Source organism: Notechis scutatus, chromosome 10 (genome assembly GCF_049901735.1).
Source record: "Notechis scutatus isolate UNSWTSFEM ecotype Mainland chromosome 10, rNotScu1.2, whole genome shotgun sequence".
Taxonomy (NCBI): Eukaryota; Metazoa; Chordata; class Lepidosauria; order Squamata; family Elapidae; genus Notechis; species Notechis scutatus.
In genome coordinates this window covers 13,073,689-13,093,583 of record NC_142018.1, presented here as the reverse complement: position 1 = coordinate 13,093,583, position 19,895 = coordinate 13,073,689, and the positions used below count along the sequence as shown (strand labels likewise).

At 39.6% G+C, this 19,895-nt stretch overlaps 1 protein-coding gene across 4 annotated transcripts; it reads left to right on the top strand.

Moving 5' to 3' along the window:
- The first annotated feature begins 1,056 nt into the window (after window positions 1-1,056).
- CENPI (centromere protein I) lies at window positions 1,057-19,438 on the top strand. Of its 4 annotated transcripts, none has more exons than XM_087972133.1 (22): window positions 1,064-1,448; window positions 3,023-3,142; window positions 3,812-4,118; window positions 4,964-5,098; window positions 5,187-5,305; window positions 5,469-5,576; window positions 6,262-6,310; window positions 6,821-6,867; window positions 7,457-7,546; window positions 7,999-8,115; window positions 9,253-9,417; window positions 9,888-10,008; window positions 10,559-10,650; window positions 11,738-11,855; window positions 11,945-12,009; window positions 12,505-12,602; window positions 12,742-12,877; window positions 13,603-13,727; window positions 16,228-16,276; window positions 16,536-16,769; window positions 17,938-17,979; window positions 18,770-19,438. In XM_087972133.1, the coding sequence occupies exons 3-22, from the start codon at window positions 3,923-3,925 to the stop codon at window positions 18,890-18,892; spliced, it is 2,229 nt and encodes a 742-aa protein (XP_087828259.1). In that variant the 5' UTR covers window positions 1,064-1,448; window positions 3,023-3,142; window positions 3,812-3,922; the 3' UTR covers window positions 18,893-19,438. The 4 variants fall into 4 exon arrangements, with proteins under 4 accessions (XP_026530532.1, XP_087828259.1, XP_087828261.1 ...); XM_087972134.1 differs by having other exon boundaries at window positions 1,165-1,292; XM_026674747.2 differs by lacking the exon at window positions 3,023-3,142 and having other exon boundaries at window positions 1,057-1,448.
- Window positions 19,439-19,895: the final 457 nt, after the last annotated feature.

Below are 19,895 nucleotides of genomic sequence, written 5' to 3'. Positions count from 1 at the left end.
TCTTCACCATAGCAAACATAACGGTGACTCTTAGTCACGAAATAAAAATATATCTAGTTGGGTGACAAATGACAGATCTAGACAAAAATAAGAAAGAGACATCACACTGAGTAGAAAGGTGAATATGGGCCTATCGTTATTTTCCCACTTGTAACATGGCTGTGAAATCTGTAGACCATCAGAAAGGCTGAAACAAAGGAAAAACTAGGCTTTTGAAAGGCGATACTGCAAAAAATTGATGAGAACACTTTATACAGCCCAAATGCTATTTTTTTTTAAAAAAGCATTTAGAATAGATGAGTAACACCAAGCTGCGCACTGAAGCACTAATAAGACCTTGATACAGGGAGTCCTCAAATTACAACTACATCTGAGGCCAACATTTCCGTTACTGAGCGAGACAGTTGTGAAGTGAGTTTTGCCCCATTTTACGACCTTCCTTGCCACCGCCGTTAAGTGAACCACTGCACAGTGGTTTTCACCCCTATTAAATAAAGGCGTGCAAGTCGAGGTGTATCTCTGTGCTTGTGAAATTTTTTTAAAAAATAAGGTATTTAGACCAACGTCAATACATGCCAGTTGCTGAGCCTCTGAATTTTGATGGCATGATCTTCTTGAGGATGCTGCAATGGTTGTAAGTATGAAAAACTGTCAAAATATATATATATATATATATCAGTGCCTTTGTAACTTTAACCCCATTAAACGAATGGGTGCAAGTCGAAATATATATCTGTACTTGAGAAAGAAAAAAAACTCTTTAGACGCCATCACTACCGAAGCTTGCAGAAGAATTCAAAGCAGCAAATTCGTAGCAAAATGAATTTCACCCAGAGCCAAAAACCACTATTCCCAGTTAGTAAATAGTCCAGTGTCGCGCATGCGCACTTTCCTTCCAAGGTTCCGCCGGGCTCTTTTCGCTCCGAAGACTCGGATGATGTCATCCTTCTTACTCCGGCATCTGAAATTGAAGCGAGAGAAAAAGAAGCGAGAGAAAGCGCGCCTGCGCATGCTCACGGCGAATCAGCGACGCTCCGGGCCGACGGTAGGAGCCGGCTTAACCAATGGGAAACGGCTCTGGGCGCGCAGCCCCACCCCTTCTGGCGTCCGGACGGCGAGGTACGCCTGCGCATGGGAGGCGGGGAAAAAATTTGAACCGGACGGCGGTTAGAAAAATTGGTTCGCGGCGGTTGCTGTGACAGCGGAGCGGCCTAGGTAGGGCCTGAGGCGGCAGAAGCCGGAGGGGGAACGGAGGGACAGCAGGAGACGGTCGAAGGAGGGTCCGAGGCCTAGTAGGAAGAAAGAGAAAGGCGGGAAGACTGGTTGGAATCCGAAGAGGCGCCCCTGAGGCCTTTTGCACCCGCGACACGCCCCCCCGGTGGGTTGTCTGAAGCGACGCGTCTTCTGTCAGGCCGGTTCCCACCGTTCAGACGAGAGTCGGAGCCCAGGTAACTAACGTTGGCCTGACACTTTCCCCGGGGCAGATTCAAGGCCTGAGCCGGCTTTGGGGCTGGGGTCAACCCCAGTGTCGAAAACCGGCTGACTGGTTTGTTTCTGGGTTGTTGTTTTTTTGGGTGGGGGGTTCCCTTTAAACTCGGCCACACCAGACTGTTAAAATCCCCTCAAATATATATTACATACACACACACACACACACACACACATATAAATTATATACACACACACACACACACACACACACAGCTTGGAACTGATATATATACTTGGAACTGAACCCAGAAGAATATTTCTTCCAACATATATATATGTTTATATACATACATACATACATACACACACACACACACACACACACGTGTGTGTGTGTATATATATATGTGTGTGTGTGTATGTATATATATGTGTGTGTATGTATATGTGCATGTATGTGTATAGGGAAAATATTCTGCCTTTTTTAATATTTTCATTTTTCTAGGAGAGGGGTGGGAGCTAACTTCCTACATATATACACATACATACACACACACACACACACATTTTTTTAATTCCATCTCACGCTTGCAACCTTTCCCAACCTGGTGCCTCTCTAAGGCAGAGTGTGTACTACAACTCCCATCATCCAGTTCTCACCTTGGTGCAGTTTTTTTTAAGATTGTATGCTGTACGTAGGTGACACCTGCTTTTTTTCCCTCTTCTTCTGGGGTTGCTGTGTCAATAGCAATAGCACTTAGACTTATATGCCACTTTATAGTGCTTTCCAGCCCTAGCAATAGCAACAGGAAATAAAAATGTCCTTGGTGGGATAATTTGTATTTATTTTACTTATTATATCATGTTTCCCTTATAATAACAGTTGCCCACCTTCTGGCTAATAAAGTCTACCTTTGGGTGTATTTAATTGGGTTTGGCAATGAATTTGAGGTGGTGAATGCTGTTGTATATTGAATATATGGATCGCTTGTGTCTGGACTCTGTACCTATAAAAATACTGTCTCCCCTCCAATAAGTGGTGCCTCTCTAGGCAGAGTGTGTACCACAACTTCCATCAGCCAGTTCTTTCCTTACAGTTTTTTACATTGTATGTTGTGTATAGATGATTCCTGTGTTTGTTTGTTTTTCCCCCCTTCTGGGGTTGTTGGGTCTTTTGGTTTGCTGAGGATGTTTTTGAAGGGCTTTGGTTGGCTTGTGTGCTAGGAGGATAAGTAACCTGCCCCTAAAGATGGAAGGAGCTGGGAATCAGCATTAGCAACAGGTAATAAGAAGTCCTTGGTGGGATCCTTTTTATTTATTTTATTTATTATAACCTATTTCCCTGATAATAATAGTTGCCCACCTCTGGCTAATGGGTGTATTTAGCTATGTTTGACAATGAACCTGTGGTTGTTAATGTTGTCATATATTGCATATATGGATCATTGGTGTCTGTACCTATAAAAATACTCAATTCTCTTCAAAAAGTGCTTCTTGCTTTGCCTGTATGATTTGGTGATTAGTATTTTCAGATAGGCAAAAACAGCCGCTTTTGCAAAGCTTAAAAAGTGTTTTTCTCTTCCAAATTCAGGGAATAGGTCTTTAGCTGTGCACAGAGTCAGGGGCCTGAATTTCTAGGCAACCTGCTAATCAGGAGGAAGTGAAAGAATTTTGCACCCCAACACTCAGGAAAGACTGGACTAGGGGAAATGTATGTATAGCTTAACTTACTTAACTTAGAAACTTTATTGTCACTTTGTACACAAATTGGCACACATTAAAATGAAATTTTGTTGCATACAGCTCTCAGGGTCAGCACCTTCAATATACACTACATGACAAAATTAAAAAAAAGTATGCATGTACCCACATATATGACAGAGAAACAACACAGTCTAGTTCGGATGTATACATGTACATGGCGAGAAAAACAAATCTTATATAGTATGCTCCCATTACAGCTCCAGTTTGGTGTTTTAGATGCACTTGTATTAATTGATCATTGTTTTTAAATCTTTTTATAATAATACTGTTAACTCCTCAGAGCCTCTGAAAAATGGAGTTGTATATAAATTATACAAATAGATGATATACTGGGATAGAGTTGCCATAATGCCTCTCCTGGGAATCCTTGTTAGAAAGCTGGACTACTAAGTCTGATACTAGAATAGAATTGTTTATAAACATGGATGCTTTATTTTATAACAATAGTATTAATATATATACATAGTTTCTGACTGCCTCTACAAAGAAAAATAAAACATTTTTCCAGTTTTGATTGTTTTTTAGTTTGCTCAGGAATGCATTCCCATAGTTTGATTTCATCATAGCATTGTTGTGTGTTTGTAATCTGCTTAAGATGGCATTCTGTCTTTTCCAGGTAGTTCTTTCAATGCAGATGCTACAGCTTAACATGGTTGGACACAGCGTTATTTCTGGCAAATGAAAATAATAGGCCCTGTTGGCATTTCTATGTTTGGAATTGAAAAGGATGAAGAGAGGAGTAGCTGCTAAAAAGCAAAAGCAGAATTTACCAGTGACTTCAAGTAAACAAACTGATATATCCACATGGATAGCAAATGGCCACCAAAATACCCAGGGACATAAAGACCATAAAATACCTTCCAGTGAAGAGACAGACTGCACCCAAGATCCTCTTGAAGAAGCACTGATTTTTTTGACAAAAAGTAAGGATAAAAGCAGGGCTAAGCATTTAATGCCCTCAAACAAAGAAAATCCAAGTGTCTAAATTAGATCTACCAGGTGCCTGCCTGGATCAAAAAAGGCAACTATGAATCTGATAATGTATCTGAGTGTCATTATTGCCTTTCAGCAGGGCATTGTTTTCAACAGAACACAATTTTACTGTGCGCGTCTTAGTGTAATGGTCATCTGTTTTAATTAATGTTAATTGGATGCTTTATTCAAATACTGTAAAAATGATAAAATATCTAATCTTGGATTAGCAATATGTTTATGCCTAAAATGTGGCTGTTTTCAAATACTTGATTTGACAGCACAAACCCTTACTTTAGCATAACTATTTATACTCTTAATTAGAATAGATGGATAGTGTAAGTTTTAATGTTCATTCAATGAATGCCTTGCAAAAATGGTCAATAGTTGAAATCATTGTGAGACTTTTTTATTGATCATATTGGTCTTAGCATATATTAACACTTTTCCAGATAAACAACACATTTTTACAAGTGATTAAAAAAAGTTAATTTTCCAAAGGGTGTTCATTTTGTAGGAAATATTTCGTTGGTGGTGTTTTTTTTAAAGTGATATTGAGTTAAACTTCCGGTCCTTTTCTTGTGACCTTTTCTATATGTGTTATTTTTCTCTTGTAAAGTGCCCAGTGTCAGTAAACACTTGGGTGGCCTCAAAATTGAATGAAATGAATACATATGTTTGTTTGGAGCATGAAACTTGATGGTGAAGTAAGCAAGTGGGCAGATTTTTCTATGAGATGCTTGGTGCTCACGAGGATTGTATCTACGTTCATCTCAAGTCTTGATTTTTTTTCTAGTTAAAGATCGTACTTCCCTGAAGAATGAGGCTTTGCAGAAACACTTATTAAGTGTGGAAAAGATTGCCCAAGAAAGAGGTTTGACTCCAGAAGAAATTGATGCCTTGCTGAATATAGCACTCAGCGGCAAGTTTGGTAAAAAGAAAATTATATTATCTTGTGTTTCTACATTTTACTTGGGCATTTCAGTACTTAAGCCTTATGAAAAATTAATCTCTTCCAGCTGAAGTGGTAAACATTCGATTGTTGAAGAACCTGATTCCCATTTCAGCAATAACAGAGGATTCAATTGTTTCAGCTGTTTCATGGCTTTGTGTTGGCAAATGTTCTCGCAATACTCAGGTAACTTGGCAAGCATATCCTGATATCTTGGACCTTATAATATTTTTGCTAGTATGGCGTGTCCTGTTGACGTCTACAGTTCTTTTATATGTGTCTGCTTTGAACACTAATACTACGATCCACATTCATATCAACTAATCAATTCCTGTTTTCTTCCCATTAGGTTCTTTTCTTAAAATGGCTAATTGCAATGTATGATTTGATTGATCATAAAGAAAAGGTTAATGCACTCTATGGGTTCTTCTTCAACTTCTTACAGGATGAAAAATTGGTAATATGAAAATTAATGTGTTTTTTAAAAAAAGATTTCCTTGTGTAATAGGGATATGCAGCATTTCAGCTTTAGACAGTGTCTATGTTGATAGGCAAATGAACTTTTTTGCCTTGGGATCCAAAGAACTACTATGCAATGCCTAACTCCTTACTTGGGTTGTAATCAAAGATACGGTCCTTAGTTGTTCAAAAAAGGAACACAATTAGGTATATTTTTGCTACTGTAATGGTAGATTAGAAAGTTTAAAAAAAAAACAGGCACAAAAATACCACCTGGGGCCACATACTACATGAAGCCATGCTGCTTGTGTCTCCCAGAGTGAGAGAAAAGAGCTAAAGACATGCATTCTTTTCCCATTGGGAGGCTCAACAAGGAGTGAATAGGCATTTAAAGCACTGCAAATTTTTAAGGATCCCATTTCATCCCTGAAACTCCTAAAATTGCTCCCAGATTGGGCCAGCCCTGTCTGCTTTTAGAGAACTAGCCCTGTCATGTGATTTAGTGCTTGCTGCAACCCCATAAACTGATGTTTGTAAGGTACTAAAGGGCAAATTGTCCAATATAATGCCTCTAATGTATCCTAAGTTTTAAAAGAAATGCTAACTCCTTATGTTATTTTGGAGAAGTGTAAAGCATAGAGTGTGCCCAATTATGTATTTCTTTGATACTTTTTTTCTTATAGTGCCCCTTCATCTGCCATGTGCTATATTTGCTGACCAGAAGAGAAAATGGTGAGATGATAATTGGAATCAAAATGTGTAATGTGCTTTCAAAAGAAAGTATTTTTCCTTGTTTTCTTCCTTTGAGATAATAAAGCTACTTTTTAAATTTTCATTGCTAGCCTATTCTGTTGACTTGAATTACCCGCAAAGGGGTTGTTGTTGTTTTTTTTTAGAAGAAACAGGGTTCAAATCTTTAATGTTCCAGATTATAAGATTTAACACAGAATAAGGGAAGGTAGTCAATTTTGCTTGTATATGCTATTCTAGCCTGAGTCTAGTATGTTCATCTCTTAGAACAGGGGTGTCAAACTGGCAGTCCACAGGCCAGATGCGTCACATGCAGGCCACGCCCACCCCAGCTCCACAAAGGGAAAAAACATTGCGAAACGTCTCGTGACGGCTATGTGACGCCGCGAGTGTCTTAGAATAAAAGTCACTTTTTATATATAGTCTCATCAAGGCCAGAATATAAAATCTTAAGACACCAAATAATTAGACACTGTTTATCTTTCTTCCTAGTGAAACCTTTCCGTGTGCGACGACTCTTAGATTTAAGAGCCAAGATGGTGAGTCATTTGAAACTAAAGTCATGTGAAGTACAATTTATAAAATTTTAAGTTCACATCTGTGATGGGATAGCTTTTGCACAGGGTGAAAGCTAATCAATATCCACCATTTGTTTATTTCCATTTTTATCTCAGTGCTCAGTTCTTAAAATTATATATACACACACACACACACACACCAATACTAACTACGTATAGATATTTATAAACCGTTCAATTGATCTTTTAAAATCACTGGCATCCATTATTTATCATTTCATGACTAGTAAGTTACATTTTAAGAATAATATAACAATATAAAAGGATCTACTATTTTAACTGCTGATTGAGACTTTGCTTGAGAAGTAATGCAATCTTTGCTTTGCAAGTGATAGTGTACTGTCCATAAAAAGAAAGTGCCCACCAAGCGTTTATGTCAGTAGAGGCTACCTTTTTAGATTTTACTTCTCTTTTCACAACTGCTCTCACAGATCAGGATTTAGAATAATCCTCAGCTTCCTGTACTTGTAAGTTACAATAAGAGGACTTTACTTTCACCCTTTTCCAGCAATTAACTTTGGACTTTGTTTTTGTTCATACGTTTACTCAGGGATCAGAAGCTCCATTGCAGGCTCTTCTCTTAATGTATAAAAGCTTTGCTCCAAGCATGCTGTCTTCAGATTTGTTCCAGAGCACAAAGGTGAGAGAAAGGATGACTGAATGAAAGGGCTATCCTTTGATTTCTCTGTGAGAGGACTACTCCCAAGTTCTTAAGTTCTTGATGGTTACAAGAAAAGACGTATGAAGTGGTGTGCCTTTGTGTGTAGTTAGAGCCTGTAGACCAGAGAAGAGTGAGCAAACTTTGAAGCAGAAGATGAAGACTCTCCCTGTACAATCCTTTCTGAAATAATCTCATGTCCTAATACCAAAGAATTCATAAATTGATTACCGTTAAAACTGTATATATAAATAACTTCATTGAAAATAGAAATTGTTGAATTGGAGTCTAATTCATACTGCTGCATTGAATTGTCTTCTCCCCACTGAACTCTTAAGTTTTACCCATCTAAACATTTCGTAGAGGAAAGTTTGACACACACGGTTTAATGCACTTTTTCATCTTGGATAACGACAATTTTCACTTCTTCTCAGATGCGATTTAAGAATACAGAAAACCTGTGGAAAACTGCAATTGGTAACATAAAGCAACGGATGTATGGCATTTCACCCACATCGCAACCAGTTTTAGCATTCCAGCACCCAAAGAAAGTAAGTTACTTTAGATCAGAGGTTGCCAACTGTTGGGCCATGGCCCACTGGTGAGCCGTGAGAAAATTTTGGTGAGCCACAGAGAAATCTCATCCCCAGAGCACCCCCCTCCCAAAGTAATTAATCCAGCCTGCGCAGAAATACAAGGCTGCGCCACCCACATGGCCCCCGGGAACCCTTCCCGCCCACTCCTTACCCAGCAAACTTGCCTGCTAAATTGCTATTTTTCCTTTTTCCGGCCATCAGCTGTTCTGCTGTGCAGGGAGATTTAGATTAGCTAGAAAACAGGAAATGGTTGGATTTCTTGCTTTCTAGCTAGTTTTTAGATCTTCGGCTCTGCTTTTAAGCACAGCCAACCTCCCTTAGGACTGAAGGTTCTATTATTCAATGCAAACTCAAGGCAAGTAAATTTTATGTGACAGACTGAGATAGCCGATAGCAGATAGATAGATAGATCACTGAATGATTCTGTGAGCAACTCAATCTGCCTGCCTGCTTTGCCTGATTTTGTGTAAAAGTTGCTCTTTTTCAATATTTAAATACATGGTGTGTTGTGAGTTAATTTTGTGAGTTTGCTTGCAAGCAAATTTTATGTGACAGACTGAGCTAGCCGATGGCAGATAGATCTCTGAATGAATCTATGATTCTGTGAGCAACTCAATCTGCCTGCCTGCTGTTCCTGATTTTGGGTAAAAGTTGCTCTTTTTTTAGAAAAAATTCAATATTTATATAAATACTTATAATATTTACATACAAGCCATGCCCAGCCAGTCACATGACCACCAAGCCACACCCACAAATTAGGCCATGCCCACAGAACCCGTTAGTGGTCCTTGGGCTTTAAAATTATGAGTTTGGTGGTCCCTGGGGTCCAAAAGGTTGGCAACCCCTGCTTTAAATGCGGTTCCTAGTCTGTGATTGTGTGTCAATTTTTCATGTTTTTGGTTGTTTGACAGTCATTTACCTCTAGGCTATTCCTTATATTGCTCCTATTTGATCAGTTTCTTTATTATTTGCCAAACCATGTTCCATTACAATAGTAACTGATTTCTTGATGCTTCATCTTTTGTGTGTGTACGTGTACACACACACACTCACTCACATTATGGAAATATATTTATTTTCTGTTTTTTGTAGAAATTGAATTCAAAATTGACGATTCCTGCGAGTAGCAGCAACTCTGATTACTCGGCTCAGAATTCAACAGCCAATTTTATCGATTTGAACAGTCGTCCTAAATTCTTCCCAGTGCAGCATCTTCAGACTTTCTCCCAGCTTTTGGAGAACATCCATTGTTTAGAAGTAAGTGACTGATATCCAAGTGAACAGAAACTACAAGGAATAGGAGTGCAAGTGCTTGGCTTAGCCCCCAGAAGCTTCTTTATATACTGCAATAATAAATGCCTGTCTAATCTAATACAAATCAAATAATTTTAAAAGGGATCCCAGTTTTTAAAAGACCTGAAAGTCTGTGCTGGTTACAATGTATTGTAAAAACATGAACTTCCATTGAGGAAGGTTTTTTTTTACATTCCTGATCATTTCTATGCTTATTCTGTGGTGTCTTGTCTTAGGTGACTTTTCTTTTTAATTCAAGCCAGGAGGGGGATGTTTTCTAAACTGAAAAAGTAAATACCATTAAGTTACTGTAGCAATTGAAGCAGCTTCTGAGTGTTTGTTGAAAAATGATCAAGAAACAAAGTAGCCTTAGCTCAATAATGACTACTTAATATGTGTCAGTTGACAGTGTCTTCTCCTGATTGCTTTCATAGCTTCCTTCCCAAATAGGCTCAGTGTTAGGAAATCACCTGCTGCTCCACTACATTAATTGTGTCACAGATGATATCGTTTACCAGAGGATGTACTATTGGCTTGGCCAAACCTTCAGAGAAGGTAGGAGAACTCATTCTTGGGATTGGTGCCATCTAAGTGGAGATAAATTACAAGTGGCCCTCAACTTACAACCATTCATTTTGTGACTGTTCAAAATTACAACAGCAATGAGAAAAAGTGACGTATGATCTTTTTTTACCCTTATAACCATTGCAGCATCCTTGTGGTTATGTGACTGGCATTCAGATGCTTGGCAATTGACTCATATTTATGACAGTTTCAGTGTCCCAGAGTCGTGTGATCCCTTTTGTCGACCTCATGACAAGCAAAGTCAATGGGGAAGGCAATTAACCATGTTACTAACTTAACTGTCATGATTCACTTAACTGTGGAAAGAAAAGTAAAACAGGACAAAACTCACTTAACAAGTGTTTTGCTTAGCAATGGAAATGTTGCGCCCAATTGTGGTTGTAAGTTGAGGACTACCTGTATGCTAAAAGACATACTGTTGCTTGCACAAATAATGGCTTATTATTTCTCGGAAAGGCAGTGAAGAAGAAAGGATTATATCCAAACAAATTTTTGTCTCTGTTTCTTATTTATAATACAGAATGCCCTTGGACTAACATTGAAAACAGGAAATATGAACAGGAATTCAAAGAATTCTTGAACACAGTTTTGGAAGCTGAATGCTTCTTGCAGGTTAGTTTTATGCCTTTCCCTACCATCATTATCAAAAGAATATTTTTGTGCTTGGCACTACCAGGGTGTGTATTGGAATGGCAGCATCCCATTCCTCAAGGCATAGGATGGGGCATGCAGAGAGCTCAGCACAATTGGGGGCAGTTGCAAAGATTATGATGGATATAGGAAGATAGGATGGGAAACTGGGGGTGGGCCACTTGTAGCAAATGTCTTATACCAGTTCTGCATTCTAGCCCTCCCAGTCCTTTTTCCTGATCTGGCCGTCCTTCTGTCCGTAATAAAGCCTCCTTTATCTGAGATCTAATCATAGAAGAGAGGCTGGGTTGGGAGGAGAGGGTTCCCCTCTTGGAAATATGTCCAGCTAGGTTTTGGATGTGGCATCAGCTAAGACTTCATAATTCCAGTCAATGTTGATTGAGAGAGAAAGGTCCCACCTGTTCTGATCATGAAGCAGACTCCTCTTTGTTCCCCATGGGAGGGGTCACTCACTGTCCATCTGTGCCTTTACTCCCAAGTCGACCCTTGTTCCTTAACTGTTCCCTTCTCCTGGCAGCTCTGTGCATGTGCACACTGGGAACAGGCTCTAGCTGTCCTTCTGCCCCGCTGATCTCCGACTCCAAAGGCAGCTGATAACTGTCGGATGGCCCTGGCCCCATCTCTGCCTGTGGCGCAGAGCCCTCGTCAGAGTCTTCCCCAGATTGCAGGACTGGCCCATGTTCCTCCCCAACCTCCTCACTGTCCGAGTCTGCCGCCAGGGCGGGCCACAGCACCACCCTATATCCCTATTATGTGGGGTTTTACAGGATTTGGTACTCTCTCCGTTCCCCGTGTTAAAGAGAACATCCCCAGGAAACCACTGGATGAGATTCTTCATCACCATGGGGTAAGGTGTCATCATGAAGATACTTTATCCCATGGCATTGAATACTCTCCATGTTAGGTATCTCCTTCCCTGGCCAACTAAGTGATGCCATTGATGTCTTGTCCCGGAGTGGACGGTTAAGAACCTGCCGCCCAGAAGAAAGTAGGAGAACTTATTTGGAAGAAAATCTGGGTTTCCCTGATAAAAGTTTGTGCTTTTCAGGAGGGCTTCTCGTCTTGTGAAGAATTTTTATACCGAAGCCTGCCCTTCTGGGATGGCTGCTGCTGTAGGTCACAAGTCCTGCAGATGATCAGTTGGATCCCCCTCAGCACCTTCTCAGGTACGTGATGCAGAGCCAACTAATCTTGGCCTGTTCTGTAAGTTGAGTACTGCTGGCTTCAAAGTCCCTCTTTACGTCTTCACTTTCAGAAATGAAGCCTTATCTCTGCAAGCCGTTGACACAGCTGTTTTTCACCTCATCACTTTATTTTAAGGTAAATGATGGGGCCCCTGAATAGACATTTTGACACAACACACATGATTTGTGCCATCCTAAGGAAATATGCCCTCTGCTGACTTATCATTTTTCCAAAATGTTAACAATTTTTATCCAAGCTGCAGAAAGCAATATTTGGATTCACTGACTAACGCAGGGCTACTTAGGCCAAAAGAAGCATGCAGTTTTCTCTTACGTACATTTGTGCAATGAGGTAGAATCAAGGTTTAAGGAGGGAAGAGAAAAATGGGAACGTTTTATCAATAACAACAGCAAAAATACAAATCTAGTATTTAATTGAAAAAATCCTTTTAAAGAAAATACCTGCTTTTATCGTTTTACTGACCTTGCAAAAATGTCTTGCTCTGTTACTATCTTTTGATTGCTCTCTGTATATCTATCTATAAAATTAGTATTATCATAGCATAGTTGCTTAAGACTGAATTGCAGCTCTTCCATATGTGTTTTTTGTGCCTTTATTCTTTTTCTATAGTGTAGTGTTCTTGAAAGCCTGAGGGAACTGCTCCAGAACTGGCTGAATTGGCACTTTTTGCAAGAGGGCATGACATCTGAGTTAAATGCAGACGTCCGGTAAGTATTATCTTTTACAAAGATGGTTCCACCTGTTTTGCACTGTGATTTCCATCTGGAAGCGAGAGAGAAAAATACTCTTATACGTAGAAGTCATTTCCAACATGAATGCTCATGCTTGTGTCTCATTCTGCTGCAGGAACACTTCCATTTCAAGCCTGGTTAATTCTATAACAGAACTCATCGACTATGTTGGCCGGCTTTCAACCATTGCGCTGCACTTGGAGAACAACTCTGCTTTTTTAATGCATTTCATTCTGGATTTCTATGAAATAGTATGTAAGCTAGTCTCACTGTAACTTTGTTCCAAGATAATGCACTTTGATATAGCATTAGTGAAGAGATTCTAGTAGATGTGTTGGATGTGTTCACCACCTTGAGTTATTTGTAAAAAAAAAAAAATACAGGAAATTCTGTTCACTTGGATGTCAGCCAAAAATACAAGGCAGAATGCAGGCAGGCAGGCAAATGGAATGAAAAGGAAGGAAGGAATTTAAAGGATTCAACCCCTTTTGTTTATGCAGAACCCATTATTTTTCCTTAGGATAATGCTGCTCCAGTTTCAGTAAGATTGCAGTCAAAAGGGAGCCTCAATTAAAAAAAAATTAATCTGTTTAATGATAGCAGTAAAACCAACTAAGATAACAACCAAACTATTACAAACAATGATTTGAAGACTTTACTAAATTTCAAGTAAATGAAGTATCTCAAACCTAATACATTTGGTATCTAGTGTGTTTCTTAAAAATTTGCACTATTGAGTAACACCAATTGGAACAATCTCCAATAAATAGATGAAAAAAATCTTCTAAACATTTCTGTACAGGAGAAAGTCCAGTAGTAGCAACCAATCTCATTACCTGTGTTTTTATCTATAGTAAATCTGTATTAAGTTTTGTGTAATGACGGGAGCCCAGTGTGAATAGGTAGATGACAAGGATGTGACACTCTCTCAGTTTTTGTACGTAACTACTGTACTGAAATCCCTTCCCTATTCTAGGTATGTGACATGTTTCAGAAGTACAAGGTCCCTTTGCTTGTGATCCCTCCTGCAGGAGTTTTCTATCCAGCACTTCTCAGCATGGATTCTGTCACAGTGGACCAGCTGTGCCACATTATGTTCAGGTACTGACAGGCCCTTGTTTTTCTTCCCTACGCTATTTTTATCTTTCAAACCATCTGGGAGGCCATAATCTCTATGGTTCTGGGTAAAGCAGCGCAGGTAGTCCTCAACGTACGACCACAATTGAGCCCAGGATTTAAGTTGTTAAGGGAGTTTGGTCCCATTTCATGACCTTTCTTGCCACATTTGTTAAGCGAATCATTGCAGTTGTTAATTTAGTAATATGGTTGTTAAGTGAATCTGATTCCCCATTGACTTTGCTTGTGGGGAGGTCACAAAAGGGGAACGCATGACCCCGAGACACTGTAACCGTCATAAATATGAGTCAGTTGCCAAGCGTTCAGATTTTGATTAGGTGACCATGGGGATGCTGCAACGGTCATAAGTGTGAAAAACAGTCATACATCACTTTTTTCAGTGCTGTTGTAACTTCGAATGGTCACTAAACAAACTTTTAAGTTGAGGACTTAAGTTGGGCTGAGGTTGTGGAACACACTGAGTTCTGTTCTGATGAAATCCATGTAGTTATGCAAAGAGAGAATGCCATACATTAATGCAAATCATTTAGCTAGTTTAAATTCATGAACATGCAGGCTATGAATTATTCTGATTTTTTCTTCAATAGAGGAAGAATACGCGCACTCTTTATGGTTGGCTTGTGAGACTACTGTAGACATCTAGTCTTGGTACACAGGTAGTATTCGACTTACAACTAACTTGTTGTGGCCTGTCGACCACCAGCCCCTCCAGCAGCCGAATCAGAGGAGGAGGAAGAGGCGTGGGAGTCAGGGTCAGCATCAAGGCAACCTGAGAGTCTGAGGGGAAGAAGGAATGGATCTGGCAGAGAGAGAGGCAGAGGCAGAGCCTGGGCCGTCCTGCCAGCCCTCAGATGGAGAGTCAACAGCCCCCAGGTCTGGAGGTGGCTGAGGAGGAAGAGGAGGAACAGCTGGGTCCAGTGCCTGACGAGAGAGAGAGAGAGAGACCAGAGAGAGAGTGTTCAGTGACCATTTGATATTACAACCCCATAGGCCAAGAAGTTTCCACTCAACAGTTGGACCCTGTAGCCACTAAGGCCGCCTGGCCCATGGCAGATTTCCACATGCTTCCCTCTACCCCTGAAGAACCTCTGCACAATAATTTAACAATTCCCTACATCGCTTAACAACCAACAAGTGGGAGAGCTGGGATTTACAGTTGATGACTGATCTCACTTAATGGCCACTTCATTCAACAACAGAGACTTCAGTGTTCTTTTATTCCCAGATGTGAAGAAATATATTTTCAATGCCTCATCTTTTCCTTCCCTAAAATGCAAACATTGTGCCAAGAGCTGCTTTCTTTGGCCAAAAATCCCGGGCTCAGATTTGATAAACAGGATGGTTATAAAAATGAATTCCCAGTTGATGACTTATTTCTCTTAAACCTACTGTTGCCTTGGTTACTCGCTTTCATGCTTTTTCCCCACGAAGAGTGACTGAAAGGGACAGAATGGTCTCAGGCAGCTATTTCATACGCGCATGTAAGCGATCTCTGCAGCCAACCTGTGAAATCAAGAGTCAACTTTATAATATTAAATAGCGCTTTCACAAACATCACACCCATCAAATCCAACGTGATTTGATGGACAGATAACTGTCATAAAATTACAAGAATCGTCTTGGTGAAGCTTAAATCATTTGAAACTCCAGTTTTAATTGTGTAGAACAACATAATGATGTTAATTGGGGACACGATGCCCTGTTTGCTCGTGGTCAGCAAAGAACTGAGTTATTGAGGTCAACTGGGAATCTGGATTTGTTTTTACAAGGCTCCTGGCTCAACAATGTTGTTTTTCAGCAGTTTCACTTCTACTTCTTGCACCAGTTGCTGAATATTATGTTAGAATTCTTTAGGTTAGTTTCGTCCCCTCAAAAGCTGCAGATAGTCTACCTGGAAAGAGGCATTCTGGGAGTTATGCTGAAAATGACATTCATCATATGGGGGAGGAGTTGGGCCTTATTGTTGAGGGATTTCCAGTTTCTATAGTGACTGAATGCTGTACTGTTGTTCCTCCATATGATGCATAGCCTGTTGGGTTTCATGGTTGTCTTATACAGTCCTCGACTTACAACCATTGATTTAGTGACTGTTCAAAGTTGCAACCGCACTGAAAAAAGGGACTTAGGATCATTTTTCACACTTACGATCATTGCCATAACCCCAAAATTCAGACGCTTGGCAACTGGTTCATATTATTGACAGGTCGCAGCATTCTGGAGTGATTTGATCACCTTTTGTGGCCTTCTGATAAGCAAAGTCCCTTAACTGCCACGTTACTAACTTGACAACTTTCCATAAAACCGGACAGGAAAGATTTCTTGATGCCTAAAATGTTGGGAATGAGGACCAGCAATGCAAGTAGCCAAGAAGTCAAGCTATCTTAGCCATTGCTTGTGGGTTGGTATTTTAGCAGTCCTGTTTGGAGTTTAAAAAAATAGTCAAATCGTCTTTTTTCTATTTTAGGTATCGAACCAATTTGATAGCTGCAAAAAAATACCTACAAGCCAAAAAGGTACAATAAAACAAGGCACAGTGGCTGCTATGTCATTGCCACAATATAGTAATTAGCTTTTCTCCGTCTTCCCTTTCAAATTTGTTTTCCAAAATTACTGTGCCTGTTCAAAGATTCTATTCTTTTTTTCTGACTTTGCCTGAGAAAGCAATTTCTGTCTTTTGCCTTTTCATACAATCTGGTATTCTGTAATGCAAACGGTTGCTTTTAGCAAGGATGAAAGAGCTATTGCAAACCTTGTCTTCCTTGATCCTCTCAGTCATCGCTACAGATGAAGTTTAGCCGCCAGATTTGCCACAAATACAACCAATATATAACAAGCATGGTTGGATGCCTGTGGAACTCAAACATCTTCCAGACAGACTCCCATCCTCAGGGGATTTATATGGAGCCCGGATTGCTGGAGAAGACCTCGGTGCAGGAATACAGAAAGGCCTTGAACATCGTGCACCATCCGGCCTTGACAGGTTATGCTATACTCTTTGTGCAGCAGGTAAGTTGAGGTTTTATCTTGGAGAACCATCCTCCCTATTTTGTCAGATTTTGCTTACTGAATACACCTAAACCTTTGTTGTGTCCTTTGCTAGTCTTCATTCTCTCATATTTCGTTCATTGGCACAGTGTGGTTCAGCTGCAACTATGCTATAATGTCACAGGGTTGGTTTACCTCCACTGGGGGAACCTCACATTTCCAGGAGACAAACCATAGCAACTCTTTTCAAAGAGTTCAACATAGTTCAGGGAGTACAGACCTCAGAACAATTTTTGTTTTGTTTTGCTGAAGAACATTATTTTCATTTCTGTCTGTCGAAGTATGTTTCTAGCTCCCTGTGGCCTCTATAATACATCAGGGCTCTGCAGTGAGATCTCATCTCTTAGGAGCGCTACAGAAAACTAACAATTTGATCCTTATTTCTAAGTGATTTGGTAAAAGCAGATTTGTCATGAATAAGCATTCCCCTTCAATTGCTAAAGACAAAGCAGCCCTTTGGGGGAATCTTTGGCACTTGATTTGGCAATTAAGTGACTGGTAGGCATGTTCAGTTTTCTGACAGATAGAAACTGCCTTATGTCGAAAATGACCAATAGGGATTTAATAAATCACTATAATATGAAATTGAGATATCCTACAGAAGAGATGGAAGAATAAGGTGAGGAGCACTATTGAAGACAGAAATAGCGAGAAGCTATTGCAGAGAGTTAAATGTCCCCAGCAGTTAAGTCAATTACAATTCAGTTTATACTGGAATGGCAATCGCTTAGCGGCAGAAAGAGCTATCTGTTCTGTAAGTGGCCTAGATTTTTTATTTTTTTTTATTTTTTGATTCACTGAACTTCCTCATGTTGAATTCAAGGAGACCCAGGTATTTTCTAAAACCAGTCTAATATAAACCAATTTATATAGGACCATTATAAAATCCCAGGTTTGCATTAATGTATCCTAATTTCATGACGTGGTTTAGAGATACTGATACACTTTGTTTTTTAGAACCCCCAAAGCATCCTTATGGTATCTTTTGTCCTTCAGCAGTATCATTTTATTCTTGGAAAGGGCACATTTTTGATGTAGTTTCTAGGCTGTATTAACCAATAACTTTCTTAAATACCTGCTCAAAGCTCACAAAACAATTTATTTTTTTTAATTGTCCTTTTCTTTTCAGATACAATTAGAACACAAAATCCCAGATATCAAACTAATTCAGGTAAAAAGCTATACATTTTGAAAATGACTAAATTTCTTGGGAAGTTCCCTATATTGTAACCAGCTGGGAATTGCTTCTAAGAATAAGACTATACGATGATAAATGATTCCACATGGCTAGGTGTGAGTTACAAAATATTAGTACTTCTAGGCTCATGCTTTTGTAAATTGATCTGGGAATTAAGAGAAAAGGAGTGGATATTGTATGGCAAAGGAGAGCAGCGCTGGGGCCTAAGAGTTGGAGCTGTCACCTCACAATGAGGAGGCTGTGAGTTTGATCCTAGATAGAGGCAGATTTTTTCTCTTTCTGGGTGCAACAAGTTCTTGTCTGCTGTGAACGCCATGTAGGTGTCAGGAAGGGCATCCACCCAGTAAACGCTCGAGCTCTGTTCAGTTGCCCCAAGTCCACCCCAGTGCAAGGGATTATAGAGTCGGGAAAAATTGTAGGGCAAAGGAGACCCAAAGGTGCTTTTTTTTTTTTCAAGAAACTACTGAACTTTGGTTGCCCTTTGAAGACATTTCACTTCTCATCCAAGAAGCTTCTTCAGCTCTGACTGGATGGTTGGGAATGGAAGGATTCATACCCCTTGCAGACACTGGACATTTGAGCTGAAGAAGCTTCTTGGATGAGAAGCGACACGTCTTCAAAGGAAAACCAGAAACTCCAGTTGCCTCTTGAAAAAAGCACCCTTGGGACAACCATGACCTGGATGACTGAGAATCTCCAAAGCCATGGCAAAGGAGAATTTTTGTACCTGGAGATGTAAAATGCTTTAATGCTTTACCTGCAGGGGAGGAGATGGGACTGGTACTTGGAATATCTGTACTCCCAAGAATTACAAGGGTTGAAAGTCTTCATTGAAAGTAGCATCAGTCGTGCGTTTAAACCTTCTCAAACAAAACCAGGCAACTAAATGGGTTTTGAAGATTGACTCTTGTGACTGGATTTCTTCCCCGCCTTCTGTCAAAGCTCACTTGGATTCTAATGGACTTCTGTTTCTGAAGAGAACACCTCAGTACTGATATCCGTACAGATGGTTCTTGGTAACAATAATGGCATACATACAGATTTTTGCCCAGCTGATCTTTGTGACGTTAAACCTTTCCTCTTTGGGCAAAGGGCTCTTTGGCCTTGAGAGTACAAACTTACTCTCATGAAAGAAATAGAGCATGCCTAATTCCTATTGCTAACTTTTTACTTTGTTTTGGAATTAAGCAACCCGATTGAATTCATTACTGGAAACATTCAAGCAAATTACAGCAGGATTTTCCAGCCTTTGACCACTTTTGGACGGCTAAATCATCTTCTTTCACTGATAAACCACAAAGCCCTCGCAATGGATTGAACAGTCGTCTAATGCAGATTTTTCTTGTGACTTGTAGATAAATTGTAAATAATTGTATAGAACTTATTTATACATAAAATGCTTGTAATATAAATTAAACAGTATTTGGCTTTGGTTTGTTACAATGACGCTTCCATTTTATGGATTTTGGTTTTTTGAATATTGCATGTGGTGGATGAAATTCTGTTGCAGTTTGTGGAATGACATTTGTATGAAGACTTTCTGAAAAAGGTACAAATCAAAGTTTCTTGGTCTGATGTAGTCATATTCTTAACCAAGATCTTTGTTTTTGGTTTATTTACTTTTAAACCAGCTAATGCAACAAAGTCTTCAGTTTCTTCATTAAGTGTTCAATACTATTCTGAGGCTGTGTAAAATCAAATCTACATCATCAGCAGTAGTCCTCGAATTATAAGTCTCTTTAAATTTTCAAACCAATTATTTTCTCATCCTGTCTAATGTCTGGAACTAACATAAAAAGTAAAGGGACATCCCTCTTCTGTATTGCACATGGTTTCATTAAATCACTATTAACAAATAATATGCACCTTCTAAGTTATGTACATTGATT